Below are 18,596 nucleotides of genomic sequence, written 5' to 3'. Positions count from 1 at the left end.
GTGAGCTTCCGAAGTCCATCCCTACTCCCAACATTTGAAAACATGATGCGAGACTCTTCCAAAATCGGGCATGGCCCCTCTAAAAGGGGCGTGGCTTCGCATAAATGCCACACAGGTGAGCCACGCCCCTGTCTTGTCACTTTGGGCATGGCCAGCGCCATTTGTGACAGCAGGACTGTCATGTGAAAATCAGGACAGTTGGACAAACGATACTGTGACTAATTCCCAGGGCAGAAGAGAGCCTGTCTGGGCCCAGGTACTTTTCAGGGGGCGTGGCCTAATTGTGGAAGGCGTGGCTGTGCATCATTAGCATAAAATACAGAAAAAAATCTGTACTTAGGGCACCTGCACTGCAGCCCAGCACACAGCAGCATGTGTTGAATTGAGAAAATCTGCTGCCAGGTAATGGGGGCCCCCACTGGGCCCCTAAATCAGACCTGGGCCCACATATTTAGTACCCCCCCCCCCCCTCTCTCGATACCACTATTAATTTTGCTTTTAGATATAGTGTGCAAACAGTAAGCAGCTGTATTTCTGCAATACGAGAGTGAGATAAATCTGTCTTCACATTTTAAACGAACAGAGGATCACGCTAACAGCCCCCTCTGGAAATCTGCGCTTCCGTCTGTATTAATTCTACAGTATATCTGAGCGAAGCCCATTGTCAGCAAATACCTGGTAAATATATATTTATATAACTATCATATTATCGCTACATCAAGTGTTATACTGTGTTACGTGCTTTTTTTTTTTTTTTCTAAAGCAATTAAGTGTCCAATTACTAGTCCTGCGCTTGGCAGGGTGTGCAGAATATCTGGGATCAGCCTCCAATTAATGTCACTTATAAGGCGCGTTCTCCCCGAGGTACGGCCTGGTACTAACTGATCTCCTGCTGCCCTCTAATGTTTCTCCTCCGCTCTCCCTGGTTGGATGCAGCCTGCGCTATATTTAGTTCCTGGGCTGTAAAGTCACCTCACTGGGTAATGTGTTCTCCTGCTCTTCCCTGCGGCCATTAGAATTCACAGACTGCATCTCTCCATGTTCTACGGAATATGTTCTCATTTATGGGGCCGGTCAGAGTTTGGATGTCCAAGTTCCGGTGCTCCCTTGTGTTATATTCTAAGGTTGAACTGAGGGGCTCATTCAGATCTGTGTGCTAGGCTGCGTATACTCGCAGGCTAGAGAACAGATAAACACTGGACGCCCGCTGACACGCATGCGGCTGAACGGGAGGTAAAACATTCGATGGTCGCACATTATCGAATGATTTTTCTCGCCTTTGGTAATAAAAGTCAGTCTTATTGTTTTGTATACACACACAGGCATTTATAACACCATGAAGCTGGGACCAGGTATATACAGTATCATACTTCCCAACTTTTGAACCCTCTTAAGAGGGACACTTGTGCGGCGCATCTGAAAGGAGGTGGGGCCTATGTAAATAGGGGGCATGGTCTATGCAAATGAGGACACGCCCGGTCACGCACAATGTTTATTCCCTTCAGGCTGGGGGGGGTTAACTGCGGGACACGGCGGGTCGCTGGGGGGGGGTTATGCAGTATACCACCATGTTTTTTACTATTTTGTTCATGCTGATGTAACTAGGGGTGACTAGCTGCAACATTTAGGTTGAATCTGGGTCATTTTAACAGAGTAGGGGGTCTGTATGCAGACATCAGTTGGGCCCCCTCCTCTCTACGGTGCACTAGGCTCTGGCATTGTGCCAGAGTCTACTATGTAAGTGCAAGGCCCCAGAAACATGGTACCCACCATGTGCAGGAGACTACTTTCACTACTGTGCATTCACAGTGGCCATGTTGGCTGTGATTTTCAGCTAGACTCAGGAAAGATCAGTAATAAAACATGGTTCCAATGTGTGCGGTGTGGAACATTATAGAAACACCAATGAGTTGTATTGAATATAGGCTAAATGAAAGAATGGAAATGTTTGTAGCAGAATGAAGAAGAGTTTGGTTTTGGGTAAGAAAAGAAATATGGGACATTGACAATGAAATAGATTGAATGGTATAAATCCATTAAGAGGTGATGAGATTCAGCTTTGGATACTGAGTTCTATGTACTGTAGTATCAGCGCACCCAGGTGTATGTATATAGCAGAAATGCAGTTGGCCACATAAGATGATAGAAGATGGAAAGACTGGTAGATTTGGATGTCTTCAGTGTAGACATGGGGGTAGGGATGGCCATTGTTGAAGTCGCCATCGATAGTGACAAACTATGTAATGGACAACCATCCATAGTTTAAGCTATCGACAGTCATCCATTTTCTTTGACTGACTGGTCCATGGGCCAATCAGAACATGGGGGTGGGGAATCAGGGTTGTCGAGGGTGCGGAGTTATGCTCAGTGTCCCGGCACCTTTCTTCAGTGCCATCCATGTAGGGAAAGCATCTGGTTCATTGATGGCAAAAGTATACGACATCGGCCATAAACCATCTATGATTTTGAATCATCGATGGTCAATGGATATCCCTATGTCCCTATGATAAAGCATTCAGTGGGAAAGGCCAGCTGTAAATTAGCCAGCAGGGCCCACTTATCGCTCTGACAATTTTTTATTTTACTGTGGGGGATATAGATCAAAGCTTGGAGAGAGAGATAAATGACCAACCAATCAGTTCCTGACGTTTTTTCCAAAGACCATCTCTAATAATACAGAAGCTGGTTAGTAATTAATCTCTCGTTGATAAATCTCCCCCTGTTGCTGCTAATACAGCCACGTAGTAATACCGCTTTTACACCAAATTCCCAGGTCTGGCCTAGGATTTGGGACAGTACAGCACCAACCGGGGATGTTCCTGGATCGAGGCGTTTACACTGCCAATGGTTGCAGTCTTTTGAAGCTGGAGCTTGGAGATGATATCATCTCGAATTGCTGGGGAATCTGGCAGATCAAGACCTCATGTGTGGCCTTAGGCCCATTAGAACACACCCCTCCATAGATGTCACACTGGGGGTGTGGCCTAATGCCACCAGCCTCTGTGCACTGGACAGACACCGCACGCATACACACGGCACCCATTGTGTTTGTATATATATAACAGTGTTTACCTTGTTTGTCACTTACCTTGTTCTATAGATTCGGGAGCGTGGTTATCTGTCGCAGGAGACCCCACAGAATTCAATGTACTTTCTTCTGCTGTTTTCATATCTGACTCTGAAATACAGATCATTATCTATATATATAAAAGGCTATATCCTCCTCAACTCTTTTAGGGGGAGTACTGCCAGTGACCACTAGAGGTCACTCGAGGGACCAAATTACTTCTTAATAGAAAGTGAAAGCAAAATTATCTGTTTGATACTTGCTGGATATGGGGGTTATTCTGATTGACTCGGAAAGGCACAATCACTCTCTAATGGACAAAACCATGTGCACTGCAGACGGGGCTGATGTAATATGTGCAGAGAGAGTTAGATTTGGGTGGGGTGAGTACTTTAAACTGATATCTGTATTGCAGTGTACAAATAAAGCAGCCAGTATTTAACCTGCACAGAAACTATAAAACACCCACATCTAACTCTCTCTGCACATGTTACATCAGCCCCACCTGCAGTGCACATGGTTTTGTCCATTAGAGAGGGATTGTGCCTTTCTGAGTGAATCAGAATAACCCCCATGGAGAGAGGGAGCTGTGAAGACAGAGATTGGAGGTAGGAGCAGATAGGGGGGGGGGGGGGGGTTTACTAAGATGGGAGTCCTATTTTACATAAGAAGTTGCTATGGGCAACCAAACAGAATCTACTAAGGTGGGGGTGTTGCCCGTAGCAACTTCTAGAAGGTGCAAAATAAATAAGTAGAATCTGGTTGGTTGCTATGGGCAGCATCTTCGTAAATTTACCCCTAGGAGTCTATGAGCTACTGCATCATTACTTTGGGGAGGACCCTGTGGGTCCCTTTCAATCGGCTCCACTGATATATATGCAGGCCAACCTTCAAACATGCGCACAATGGGGGTGATTCCGGTTGACACGCGAAGCTACGAAATTCGCAACTTTGCGTGTCACATATGCACCGCCCAGGGCCTCCACGAACACCTGCCCACCTCCACTCGCACGCCTTGTGTATGGATGTTTAGCATAAATATCCATTCGCAGCCTTGTGTGCGGGGACAAAGTCATTTGATGGACCATCAAACACTCACAGGTCTAAGACACCTCTATGGTATCTTAGATCTGCAGGCTCCCTGTACGGGAAGAGGATGGGCAGCTGATGTCAATCGGCACCCCCTCCCCACCCCCCCGTCATCGCTATATTTCCATGGGGATGCCCATGAAACACTGGCTCCTTGCCGCTGGCCCCCACCTGCACTGCTAGGTGCGAACGGGATAGTGAATAATCAATTCACTGTGCCCGTTCGCACCAAACGGCTGCACATGCGCATACATGTGTTTCGCAAACCCTCACTCCCCTGTGTGAACGCGCAGGGGAGCATATGGATTAGCATAAGGTCCAATGCGTGACGGGACCACGCAAAGTCCTAGTGGTTGGACTTTTTTGGAAGCCCGCTCTCAGCACCTACAAAATGCTAAAAGCAGGCAGTAATTATCATTACCGCAATGCGACTTGGGCTGTAATTAGTGCAGCGCAACTGCGTACTGAGATTAGTGATAAATCCCTAAAGTGTTGTTCAAGATAAATATAGATTTATTTATTGTTTTTAAATGATCTATCAAAAGAATTAGAACATATCTAAAATATTTGTCTCTTCTTGCCGTTTTGTGTTATTATCTCTGGAGCGTGAGGCATTATGGGACTAGAAATAACTGTCCTCAGCTCACCCCTTGTTTATATAATTAGGAGACTGCAGCTCAGTAACTTAACTTATAAATCTCTACAACATCAAATGATTAAGGATTTAATAAAACTAAGATTAAATAGCAAAAGAAAGTTTGCGGTACAAAAAAAATCTATTTATTGCCTCTTATCTGAATTAAAGCACTAAATGTGTAATTCTTTAACTAATAAAGCACTGTAAAATATATATATAAAAAAAGTTAAGAATGCCAGAAAAAAATTAAAAGACTGTTGTAATGTTCTGTACTTGTGTTATTAAAGTTCTTGAATAACTAGTTTTTCAGGTAGTTATAGAATTCATATACAGTATTCTTGTGGGGTTAATATCCGTGGCTGCACTTGGACACTTACTTGTGGGCGTGATATCTGATGGGTGAAAAGTGCCTGTAATACATCAGAATACATATATGTTATTATACTGTAGGTCACAAGAAGCTCACTCACGTTTCTCAGTGTGAATGATGAATGAGATCATTTGGGCACTTGATTATAGCACTTGTGACAATGAGGGGTAATTAGATTGGTCGGTTGGCCAGTGGTGCAGTGTTCAGCTGCTGAAAAAGAGTCCACATGCAGCTGTCCATGGTTAGATACATGGAAATACTGCTTTACTCTTGTCAGCATAAAGGAGGCCAAACAAAAACAGCCTAGCCCCACGCAGAGCGCATGGTGCCTTACTATATTCGGCAGCTAGCATGCATGCATGGCAGGGGTGCCTACTTCTACAGTCTCCTCTCCGGGATAAGCATGGAGAGTAGACTGTCAGCAGAGCTGCGGGGGGTGGGGCCTGATATCAGCATCATCAAGCCCCACCCCCAGCCCTGCAAAAAACGGGATTTGCGGGTCTTCATGTAGGGGCGGGGCTAAAATATGTAATTTTAGCCCCACCACTCTCCAAAAGCAACAGCGTTGCGGTATTTAAATACCGGGTCCCTGGGTGAATGGGTGGGCACCTTGGAATCCAGGAGGATTGCCCACCTTTCCGGTGGAACCCTGATGCAAGGTCTCACAGCCTGCTTCCTGTAGGTATAGTAAATCCCAGGCTGTGGCCTGGCTGGGTCACCACAGCTTTTCAAATTTAGGGGTTTATTTACTAAGATAAAGTGGAACGAGATAAAGTACCAGCCAATAGCTTATTTGCCTACCTTAAGTGTCTCCTCTCTGAAGCCCGGAGAAGAGACTCTCTGCAGCGTTTCTCGGGGAACGGGCTTGATGTCATTAAGCCCTTACCCCATTAATGTAAATGCCGTGATTCGTAGCACTTCGAGTCTGGGTGGTACTATATGTTGAATTATTTGACCAGCAGAGCTAGGGGGTGTGGGGGCTGATGATTGAGGCTTTGCCTACCTTTCCGAGGGGCCTGGAGGGGGACCTGATATTCGGGACCCACTCGGCCATTCTGGAAGAGTAGGTAAGTATGGCTAATAGGCTCCTGACAGTCATGTTACAGGCTGGGAAATGGCAGTTGGGAGCTGGTTGGTCAGTACTTTATCCATACCTCCCAACTGTCCCATTTTCCGTAGGACCTTCCTGTAGGTCCGGCAGTGTCCCACAGTGGGGGTGGGGGGGCAGTTGAGAGTCACAGTGTCTATTCAGTGAGTCAGAGGGGCTGGGGGCTCGTGCTCCAAGAATTATGTAATTGGGTAATGTGATGCCATGCCCCCTTCGGGATAGGCCACTCCCCTTTACTGGAAGCACGCTACCTTGCAGCGCTCAGGAGTCCCACTGAGGGCATTAACAAAGTTGGGGAGGGTAGTTTTTTGTCCTCCCTGCCTCCTGCAGGTAAGAGCACAGGCTTCCTAGCCACTAGGTACTCACCAACAGCCGCACCTGGGCTGTATGCCAACATGGCAGCATGTAGGAGTGGTTACATGCCCCTTTTCTTCCCTGTGTGTGGGGGGGTCTATCCAGACCCACACTGAATCAGCTGCTCATCAGCGCCATCTTTGATGATACTGCCACACGCAGCTTGTTAGTAATTACTAATATAATCTATAGCTGTAAATGGCATTTACTTACTCTCATCCGCCGGCGTTATGTTGCTGTCCGCGTCACCTGCAGCTGGAACAGGAACACACTATTATCAGGCCTTATATGAGTAAACCACAAGACACGCTGTATTCCTCGCAATGTATTAAACCTTCTACTGGGCTGATGGTTGTATGGTAGTCAAAGGAGGCACCCAAATGCCATTGGACACTCTGACCTATCATGGCCAAGTTTTAGTGGTTGCTGAGATTAGGTTTGTCCAGGCCACCGCCACAGAGGATTACTACAGGCAGGAAACCCAAGTCTCCATTGTGCATACAGAACCCTATAAACTGGGTCACACGTGTGCTGGTGGACTACTCACTGGCCTGTAGAGATATAGGCTGACGTGACCATTATCGCCCAATGCTGCTGGGGTTCTGACCGTCGCTCAGATGCCGCCATGACGTTACTTGTTTTATAAATGTAGTGCAGTGCGATGAGCAGTGAGAGGGGTCTTAATACAGTACATAGACCACAAAGTCATATATAAGCGTCCGCACTAACTTACTTCCAGATAACGCGGTGTCTCTGCTGGCAGCGCCTATAAACATAGACCAAGCAGGTGGTTACACTTTATAAAGCGTTCACAGGATTTAGCCATAAACCTCATTGATGCAGTGACGGAGAATTTAATTTCACCTAAATCCCATGTGGGTTCTGACAGCTGCTAACCAATCGCAACAGCTTTCTCACACACTGGCCAATCAGAGCGAAGCCAAAGCCAAGGTTTGCTAATTCTACACGCAAAGGAGGAAATTGACTAAGATGGGAGTTCTATGTCACACGGGATGTTGCTATGGGCAACCAATCAGAATCTACTTATTGATTTAGCACCTTCTAGAAGATAAAATATAGTATCTGATAGCAACATCCCATCTGAAATAGATCTACTGTCTTGGTAAGTTTCCCCAAAAAATGTTTAGTTCTCTCTTTAACCCTTTATTGGTGTTGGTTAGCCCCCCAGCTAAGGCAAAAGTATATGGGGGCCTTATCTGTCATTTTTTTTAATGACTTTATCTCTCTCCATGAATTGATTTAAAAAAAAAATACATCTTCAAAGTCATTTGTTCCAAGTTTACCTTCAATTTTAGGAGTTCCTTGTAGCTGGTCTAAGTCTGCTGTGAGTTAGAAATCAAAAGATAACATAATTATAATTGGGAGAAATAAAACCATATATGGCTTCTCTCCGCATTCACCAGCCCGGACCGCGAAACCCGTGGGATTTATCCTTTGCAGCTTAAATGCAGTTAGGACCTAACCAAAGTCACTAGGGAGACCTTGCACAAAGTCAGGGATTTTGTAGGTTTATAGTCAGGTGTATGCTACCCAAACAGGTGCTAATAAACCTCATTTTCATATGTAGGTTGAAACACAGTCATTAACTGAAACAGAAACAGCTGTGTAGGTGGCTTAAAGTGGTTGAGGAACAGCGAAACTGCTACAAAGATGAAGCTGTGGAAGACGTTTCGTGTCACAGGTCGTAACCCTGGCAAGACTGAGCATAGTAACAAGACACTGCCGAAGACAATATACTGCATAAATAGTAATTAGCAAAGATATATTGTGTTTTGTTACTGAATGAGAACAGCTGTTTTTTTTTATTATTATTCTCAGAACAATACAATAAGTTCTACCCGCCTGGTGTTCAATTCAAAGTTTAAAATGTATAAAGGACTTTATCTCATCCTGAAATAGTGTTTCTTTCACCCGTTTCTCAGCTCTACACAGAATAACCTTTTTATGTTCTTATACATCAGTTACTTATTTTAAGTCTGTCTCTTACGTGTACTGGGATTAAAAGTACAAGTTTCAAGGATAAGCTTTAGGCAAGAGACGAGTATAAAACATGACGCTGACCTTCAGACGACTTTCATTTCTCCAACGTGCCCTGCTGCAACTTTTACTAAATATATCACTTTGAATTTTCAACTTTCTTATTTATAGCTAGACATTTCTATATTCAGGTAGGAGAGGGGGGGGGGGGGGGGATGGCCATGGGCATGACAGAGCTTTGGATACAATCTACTGCATGTTCCTTCAGGGGCCACATAAAAAAAGTCTTTGATGATATAAAGACATGGATTAAAACCACAGAAGGGATCTGGAACGAAAGCAAAGTGTTTAGCATAAGTTACAAACTGATATTTTTAAGACAATGGGGTCTGTGTACTGAGCCGTGGAAAGAGATAAAGTAGCAGCCAATTAGCTCCTAACTGCCATGTTACAAGCTGTGGGCAGGATGTACTAGCATCTGGGGACCCACTTCAATGGCGTTCGCAGGCTTCTGCATCCATAATAATTGCATGTGCACTAACATATGCGATTATTAACCCATCAGACCAGGTTTTTGCGGTTTGTTTTTTCTAACACTGTGGATGCCTACAGGGACTGAAGAGGACACAATCTGCACAGGTGGAGTGGTGAGTATCATTTTTTTTTCACAGGTACCCTGTTGGAGTTCTACTGGAGAAGTGGACCGAACCTTCTTCTCAAGATAAGTATGTATGATGTGTGTAATAAATGTATACTTTAATCATGTGTGTGTGTTTGTGTGTTTTATTTGGGTATCGGTTCCCATTATTGCTCCATATGCTGGGACTTCTGTTCTCCAAGTTCCTGCATGTAGGGGAGGCTTGCTGGGTCTTGTAGTTCTACTACAAAACCCAATACCTTTGTGTAAACATTGTTTTAATCCTTTATTTTTTACACAATCAGTCCGACACCCACCACCCAGGGGTGTCGGTGACAGCCTCGGGCTGTAGCCTGGGACGGTGGTGCCCTGGAGTCAGGAGACCCCTTACTTGGGGGTCTCCACTCCCCATGGATTTGGCCTGGACTGACAAGCCAGAGAGGTAATGCTTTGGCCCCAGGACCATTTAATAAGTGTCCACCAGCTATGGCAATACCCTGATGGCTGTTTAAGGACGGTGCTGGTTGCCAAAATATGGGGATCACCTACTCTTTTTGTCCCCTTTATTTTGGGACCAGGCCTGTTCCAATAGCCTGATGCTGGTTATAGAAATACAGGGGAACCTAATTTAATTTGTTCCACTGTATTTCTGCAACCAGCACGACTTGAAGATCCTGGGGATGGTTATGCTTGGGAGGGGGGATCCCGTGCAGTTTGTTTAATTTATTTATTTTTTCTTCTTTTACACAGAGAAGCAACACACGGATCTGACTGAACCATGCGATGCATCAGCCTCGTCTGTATTTGGCTGGCGGGAAACTCGATAGCCAAATACGAATCATTTCACCATCGGAAAATACGAATCCCGAGAGTACAGCAGTTTAGTAAATTAGTTGTATTCTCGGGTCGTATTTTGGCCGATCTCAGACATACCCATTCCTACCCTTTCGTAGTCGCCAATGTTAGAAAATTTCCCCCGTTGTGGAACTTCTGCAATTTTAAGTACATTATAAATGATTTATTAATTATATACAGCAGACCAATTCCGTATATATACTGTACATTCTTAAATTTTCATTACATCTTACAAATCATTACATATAAATGAGAAACAAGAAATTAATATTTACCAGCAGACAGGTCTATGGCACGGGCTGTGCTGGCAGGAGGGGGTGAGACTTTAAAGAAAAGATAAATTATTATAATGGCTTCCAGAAGTTCAGTGTATTCTACATCTGGTTATAAAAAACTTTTAATGGTACCTTAATGGCAATAGCAAGATTTGACTAAGCTAGATAAAAAGGGTATTGCAGGGCCCCCATCCACTAGTCCGGTTTGGCCACTTTTCCTCCGATTTAGGCAGAGAAATCGTGTGAAAGTTGCCAAATTGCATGTTTTTGACTTCTAATCTGATGTACACCCCTACGGGATCTCCGACACAGACAGCCTCCAGGCATTGCAGGATAGGATTGAATGCAATATATCACATGCAGAAGGACCTTGTGCGATCTATTGCATGCAATCCTGCCACCCAGCATCTTCCTGGGTGGCTGAAAGGGGATCGGATGAGACTTCTCCCCTCGAAAAAGTCACAGTAATGGGTGGGTGCCTTAAGAGTATATGATCATCAATGAGATTAGATAGCTGCGACTGCATATTTATACCAATTCCTCAGCCAATAGTCTTCCTTCCTACTGAGACATCCATTGGCTGCAGCACTAATCCAGCAATGTGCGTATTAAGACGCACCATAAATCTCACCAGTATAGGTAGCACCAGACCTGTGGAGATGCAGATTGTCTGCCTGAACATGGCTGCCTACATATGTCAGTGCAATTGTGACTTTAAAGAAAGTACTGTGACACACCCATGTCTTACTAGCTGCCACCGCCCGTTACCACCCAGAAACGTCCACCAAAATTGCATCTCTCAGAACATTCCAGGATAAATTAAATCCCTTTCATATTGTAGTTTATTTGACATTATCCTTTGTGAAGTTTTGTTTACAGTCTGAAATATGGGGCTTCTTGATATATATATTTGCTGTGATATTTATTTTCTTCTCACTCAGCACAATATACAGTACTATAATTTACTGTGATGCCTATGCAATCATTTCCAAATGCAATTTGACCTTGTGTGAATTCATCCCTAAACATATACTGTAAGTATGTGTAAGGTATAGAAATTTTATTTTATTGGGAGCTGGACTGTATGCATCTTGCAGGCACTACTTATATTTATTGGATGTGCTGGTTTCCATACCATTATAGCATTAGCCAAATCATTATAGACACCAGATAATTTAATTAAATAAATGTGTTTAACTAAAGAAAGACTACTAGCAAAAACTGTTACCCTAAGTCACAACTCGCTAGCAGCAACATGCTATGGATGACTGAACACCAGCACAGAAGACCCTGTGTGATCATGTGCTGTCTCTCTCTTACATCAGGGGTTCCCGCAAGAGGGGATCATGCATACCTCCGAACTGTCCCTTTTTTTTTATATTCCCGCATCCCTCCTGGGCCCGGCAGTGTCCCGCGGCCGGGGGGGGGGGGGCATTTGGGAGTCCTCGCTGTAATGTGTGTCTATTTGCACAGTGTCTATTCCCTTCATGCTATTTGCAAGCAGTGAAGAGTCGGATATTATATTATAGTGTGATACAGAACGTACCTGTCACCGGTGTGATCTCTTCCGCAGAAGGGAATGCCGCCATGTCAGTTTGCAAAGAAATCTGTTCCCCTAGAATTAAAACAATGACCATATTTGTATCATGCGTTACCATATAAACATAGAGCCCAATTCAGGCATGCATGTAGGGCTGTGAAATCGGAAAATACTGTACAAATTCAACAAACTTGGCAGCTTAGTAAATAATGCGTTCTCATTCGTAAAATGAAAAAAAAAACAAATACAAACAGTGTCATTCATCTGCAAACACGAAAGAGCTCAGACTCTACTGCGCATGCACAGAACTGTGAAAAATCGCACTGCGGCCATTTTTTGGGTGATTCCGGCATTTGCACTGTGCAAATTGCATCTATTATAGATACGCCACCGGTAAGATAACTGCTTGAGTAGGGCATCCCCGGTGGCATAAGAGTCATATAAAATAGAAGAATTACAGTATTTCCTCTGCTAATTACAGGTACGAGTACGGCCTGGTGCCCAAATTGTCTGTCAGAATAAGCTGGCACTCAAACAACCACAAATGCCAGCATGACCTGGCACCTGTAGTACACCAGAGAAAAATGGCAAAACAATTACCCAAGTTTAATCCGGTTTAATTCATTTACGCCGGTTTCTATATTAATGGTACTTATCTGGGCGCCCAATTTTTTCATCGCATGCCACTACTTAAGGCATGCAATGCGATTTTTCATTGTAAAGAACCGATTTTTAATTGTATAGTTACCCATGGGTGATTTCATACCCCCAGTATCCAACTACGCATGGAGTTGATTTTATACAGTGTGGCGAGCGCAGCGTGCCCTGCGAGGGAACACGGATTACTTTACATGTATTCTGCGTCCGCTCGCCGCGCTTCAGGCTCGGTGGCTCGCTGCGCTTGCCACACTATATAAAATCAACTCCATGCGTAGTTGGATAGTGGGGGTATGAAATCACCCAACCAAACACTGGCAGCACGGCGCACGCTGATCTCAGCCAATCAGCATGCTACCAGTGTTTTCACAACAGAAGCGCTTCCGCATAGCCCGGCGGATAGCGCTCGTTATTTCTAATGGACTGCAGGGACCCCCGCTGCCTCCGCCGCCAGCTTTAAATACACAGCACCGCAGGACAGGTACCCCCCTCCCCCGGCACCGGACAGCGCCCCAGGACAAGTACCCCCCTCCCCGGCACCGGACAGCGCCGCAGGACAGGTACCCCCCTCCCCCGGCACCGGACAGCGTTGCAGGACAGGTACCCCCCCCTCCCCCGGCACCGGGGCGCCCCCACCCCGACTCGCCTGGGGCGCTCCGGTGCCTTGCACCGGCCCTGGCAAGGTGTGTCAGCACCCAGAACCTCACATGAAAGTGTCGTTTACATTAAGGAGGGGGGGGGGGTATTCTGGTTCATTCACTCGGATGCGGATTCACTTAATTTGAGAGTGACTCAGATCCCGGCTTGTGAATGGTGGTACGCCGGCCCACCATTCGCAAGGCGCGTACATTTGCACACAGCTGCCCCCCCCCCCTGCATGTCCGTCACGGCTCCAGTAGCATGAGAAAGCCCAGCGTTCTCATGGCAACTCCCATGAAATGTTGGTCAGCCCCCAACCCCCAGCCTCCATTCACAAGCAGCGGCCAGCTTGGTCGACGCACGCACAAATGCGTAATGCGAAGCCTCTCTCAGAGTCATCCTTAATTTTGTGATAGACTCAGGGGAGCCTCACAGATTCCGGAGCCCCCAGGCAGCTGCCTGTTAATAGATTTGGCAATACACTGCACCAAAGCCTTTGCTACCTTCTGTGCATGCATCACACAGAGGGGGGTGATTCAGACCTGCTCGCTAGGCTGCGTGTATTCGCAGGTAAACGCCACCTGCCATCCCGTGGAACATCTGCTCCTCTCCAGCTCCCTAATCCGCTCTCTAGCAAAAATCATTCGATGGTCGCTCAGAGATGGCTGAAAAGGGGGCGGACACTGACGTCATGTGACATGTCATCAGCCAACCCATGTTTGCTTCTTCATGCGTACTGCCAGCATTTTCATGGGCACGGCCATAAAATGCTGGGCCTTCCCTTACTTTCGCCCCATGCCGCCAACCTTTGAGCGAACGGACTGGCAAGTGTGAAACTCGACAAAGCCGTTCGCTCCTGTAGTTTGCACATGCGCATATTTGTGCCATACTTCCGTCCGCTCAGACAGGGGAGCGAATTAGGCCCACGTTTAGTAGGTCTGAATCGCCCCAGAATATGGAGTTATGGGGGAGAAGGTGCGGGAGTGTGTAGCACAACATTTCTATACCCCCCTCCCCCCTCACGTCTGGTAAGGGTGACATTTAATAGAATGCGATTTTTAGACACTTTCAAATTCTACCATTATCGCACTTTTTAAAATTGCATTTTTTTTGCCACGAATTCGCAGATTTTATGAGGTGCGTATTCCGGGTAAAAAGTGTGAATAAGTGCGATAATGTGTGATAATTAGGCATGAAAATGTGCGAATTTGAGGAAATATGCGAATTTGTGTTAAAAAAAAACATATGTGGCGAATTTTAGACACATTTTCCCGATTTCGCATATCATTAAATATGCGAATTGGATACTTTTCAATGAGAAAATATCTGGATGCCAGTTCCGGCGCGATGAAAAATCGCACTTTCAGAATGTGCGATTTTGCGGCAAAATCTGAGGTTTTGCTCTTTTTGCATCTCATTAAATATGCGAATTCTGGAAAAAGTGCGATTTCGGACATTTTTGGCGGAAAAAAATCGCAAAAATCACATTTTCGCATCCTATTGAATGTCACCCCTCTGGTAAGAGACGGGCACAGTATAAGTCCCTCTTTTCTGGCCATAAAACAGCGGTTCCTGCAGAAATAAACTGATTTGTCTAGTACACTAGCATTTACTATAAATAAATCAGTAAAAAATTCTAATACAATTATCTCTCTGGGCAATTTTAAAACCTGCAGTTCGTGTATGTGCTGTAATATTTGTTGCCCGTAATATACATCTGTGTATCTTGTGTTGTTGTGTGACAAGCCTAGGAAGATGTGAGAGCAGGCTAGATGTTTTGGCCATCTCATCGGGGGTCGGGGGATTAATGCTGCATTGAGTGTTTTAGTAGAAGATCGCCCACCAGCTCATAACCAGGAGTGACAGCTGCCACAGTCCCACAGACAAAAACATTTCTTCCTTCACAGCCCAGGGGAGCGTACAGTAAGTCTGGAACATCTGCACCTCGTGTATTGCTCGCGAGTCGTTCAATTAATCAAAATGTAGATGTTTCCAAGGCAGAACAGCTTGAGGAGAAGGAAAACTTAATGCCGATATGGAATGCAACTGGAATAACAAGTTTGTTACGTTTAAGAAAATGTCTTCCCGCAAACCAGCAAAAATTGAGACAAATGCTGTACGATTAATTGTATTGTGTTATTATTGTAATCATTCTGAAGCAGGAAAATCCATCATTTATACTTTCACGGCACTGTAACTAGCAATAGCTGAATACAATTAAATGGTTTAGTAGATAGAGGCAGCCTAGCCATTCGCTTAAGACCAGTGACATCACTGCGAATGCGGCCTATTTATTACTTAGGCAAAAGTGACATCACTGAGAATGCAGCCTATCCAGCCACTAGGAACCAGTGACATCACTGATAATGCAGCCTATCCAGCCACTAGGAACCAGTAACATCACTGAGAATGCGGCCTATCCAGTCTCTAGGAGCCAGTGACATCACTGAGATTGCAGTCTATTCATTCACTAAATACCAGTGACATCACTGAGAATGCGACCTATCCATTAGGAGCCAGTGACATCGCAAAGAATGCAGCCTATCCAGTCTCTAGGAACCATTGACATCACAGAGAGTGAGGGATATCCATCCATTAGCAACTTAAAAATGCAGTCTATCCAGTCACAAGGAGCCAGTGACATTACTGAGAGTGCAGCCTATGCATTTACTAGAAACCAGTGACATCACTGACATTGTAGCCTATCCATTCATTATGAGCCAGTGACATCACTGAGAGTGCAGCCTATCTATGCACTAGGAAGGCTGCCATCACTAAGAATATAGCCTATCCATTCATTAGGAACCAGTTTCATTACTAATAATCTATCCTATCTATTCACTATGAACCAGTGACATCACTGACATTACAGCCTTTCTATTAACTAGGCACCAGGGACATCACTGATTATGCAGTCTATCCATTCACTAGGAACCAGTAACATTCCTGAGAGTGCAGCCTATTCAGTCATTAGGAGCCATTGACATCACCTGAGAATGCAGCCTATCCTTATACTAGGAACCATTGACATCACTGAGAATGCAGCCTATCCTTACACCAGGAATCAGTGACATCACTAAGAATGCAGCCTATCCATTCACTAGGAACCAGTCCCATCATTAAGAATCTAGCCTATCTATTCACTAGGACCCAGTGACATCACTGACATTGCAGCCTATCTATTCACTAGGCACCAGTGACATCACTGAGAATTCAGCTTATCTATTCACTAGGCACCAGTGACATCACTGAGAATACAGCTTATCCATTCACTAGGAACCAGATATTACTGATGCATTCACTAGGAACCAGTGACATCCTTGAGAGTGCAGCCTATTCAGTCACTGCCTATTCACAGTGACGTTACTGAGTATGCAGCCTATCTATTCATTAGAAGCCAGTGACATTACTGAGAGTGCAGCCTATCCTATTAAAAAAAATGACTGAAATATGCATGTAGTAGTGGGTTAAACATCCAAGGTTGTGTGAACCTTAGGGAAGCATCCAATAAGGATGTAGGGTATGGCAACGATAGCTGTGGATATGAGTTGCAGGAAGAGGAGGAGTCTCCCTCTTTTTCCTGAGTTTCCCTCCCTCCCCTTTACTTGGGTGTTGGTGGGTGTTTCTTTGCGTTAGCTGTTTGGCTGGAAAGAACGGCAGGTTAATTTATTTAAGGTCTTCATTAAAGGATGTTTCATTGTATATACAGTAGTTGCTTTTCGGTGCGCTCACCTTCGTTGACTATAGGCCTTCGCTGGATCACCCGGACGGGGACAGCGACACCACCCGGACGGGAAGACAGTCAATGTAGAAGGCTGAGTGGATACCGCTTGTTGTTTAGGTAGGATATTTGTTGATTAGGTAGGATCGTTGTGGGCGGAGCTTAAATAATTAGCCGTTCTTTCTTGGCCACCATTAATTAATTACAATCAATTAAACTAGTTTAAAGTTCTTTAATAAATACAGCTAACACTTTCTGCCAAACCTAAGGGCAAATTTTTAAATTAAATATATATTCATGTGCTGTAAGCACATGAATAAAAATAGCAGGCCCCTTCACAGAATAAAATTCCTGATCTTTTTACACCAATTTAAAAAAAAAAAACCTTTGATTTTTGCTATACGGTGACACACAGCGAAAATCACTTAGAAAGCAATTCGCCATCTGATCATTGAATACACTCACGGGGAATCACATTGAAAAACCCATTGAAAAACCACAGCGAATTACGGAGACTATCAGACGACGAATTCTCCGTCATTCACTGTTCACAGGCGGTGAAAAGTGCATGTTGAGTAGGGTGATTTGCTTTCTGACACAAAAAAAATCACCTTCCAACGCGAATAGTACAAATTTGCCGTGAAATATGGCGAATTTGCCTCATTGAATACTGCCCTACAGTAAGTCTCCAAGTCATTATTTCAGGTTTAAATTAAGTGTTAATTATCATGCAAATACAAGGTTACACATCAGTTGCTAGGATGTTTAATAAACAAATACATTCAGTTGAGAAGCTAATGTAGGAACAGAACCGTATCTCTCATCCACAGATCGAATAACTTTTGTTGCAGATTCTTTTACATCAAGTTTCCGTACGTTTGTCTGAGAGTAGTGCGCCTGTGGGAGAGATTCACTAACTGGGATTTTATTTTTTGCTCTAGAAAACGTATCAGTGATGTCGTCTCCCAAGAGCTTTGTATTACAATAAAAATACACAGTCATTACTGAAACACTTTCCAGGAGTCTAAAATAATTGCCTCCATGGTCGTTGGATCCGCAGCTGTGAAGACTTGTCTAGAGATAATAATATAAAATAAGAACCATTCTACTTTAATAGCTAGCTGTCCTCGTTTATATAAAACGCATGTTCGGGACGAAGAACAAACTTCAGTATTGTTGTATAAACTGATATATATATATATAAATATAATAGGATTGAACTAGTAGTTACTCTACGTGACAAAGCGTTCTATTTATTTGTATGGGGCTCTTGCCTAATTAAGTGCGTGTCTGCCATCCAAGCTTCCATTCAAAGAAATATCTTCAATGTCGGAACAAAAGTTCTGTTCCTGTTGAATTATTTTCAAACCTTTTATATCTCAAATGCAAAAAAAGGTCATTTAAAAGTTTTTACGTTTTTTTGTGCGAATTGGTTTAAAAATACACAGTGAATGAGCAGCGGTTCGGGAATTGATGTAGGACACTAAATGGAGACGGAGTAAAACTAATTGAGTCATGTGCTATGGGGGAGGGGGAATTCCATGGAATGATTTGTGAGGTTTCATATTTTTCCAGCCAACAATTATATTGCAGCTTCAATAGATACAGGCAGGCAGGGAAAAAACATTGCTTACTGTACCTGGGTTGCC

General features: G+C 44.3%; 1 protein-coding gene and 1 long non-coding RNA gene across 4 annotated transcripts in view; one reads left to right on the top strand and one right to left on the bottom strand.

Moving 5' to 3' along the window:
• The window catches only part of LOC146005573 (uncharacterized), a 97,406-nt gene that overhangs the window by 7,877 nt on the left and 70,933 nt on the right, over positions 1 to 18,596 (bottom strand). For 2 of the 3 annotated variants that reach the window (XM_083144864.1, XM_083144866.1), the window contains 7 exons: positions 11,937 to 12,005; positions 10,391 to 10,438; positions 7,930 to 7,968; positions 7,359 to 7,391; positions 6,839 to 6,880; positions 5,171 to 5,203; positions 3,089 to 3,178 (listed from right to left, as the gene is read on the bottom strand). In XM_083144864.1, the coding sequence (XP_083000990.1) occupies positions 3,089 to 3,178; positions 5,171 to 5,203; positions 6,839 to 6,880; positions 7,359 to 7,391; positions 7,930 to 7,968; positions 10,391 to 10,438; positions 11,937 to 12,005 (354 nt within the window). The remainder of the gene's footprint in view (positions 1 to 3,088; positions 3,179 to 5,170; positions 5,204 to 6,838; positions 6,881 to 7,358; positions 7,392 to 7,929; positions 7,969 to 10,390; positions 10,439 to 11,936; positions 12,006 to 18,596) is intronic. The other variant, XM_083144865.1, reaches the window with a different exon arrangement.
• Positions 345 to 8,519, top strand: LOC146005574 (uncharacterized). The gene is made up of 3 exons (XR_014444027.1): positions 345 to 402; positions 503 to 678; positions 8,214 to 8,519. It is a non-coding gene; the product is annotated as an uncharacterized LOC146005574 (long non-coding RNA).

The sequence above is a fragment of the Crinia signifera genome, chromosome 5, assembly GCF_055691185.1.
Source record: "Crinia signifera chromosome 5, ASM5569118v1, whole genome shotgun sequence".
NCBI classification, from domain to species: domain Eukaryota; kingdom Metazoa; phylum Chordata; class Amphibia; order Anura; family Myobatrachidae; genus Crinia; species Crinia signifera.
This window is presented reverse-complemented; position numbering and strand designations above follow the sequence as displayed.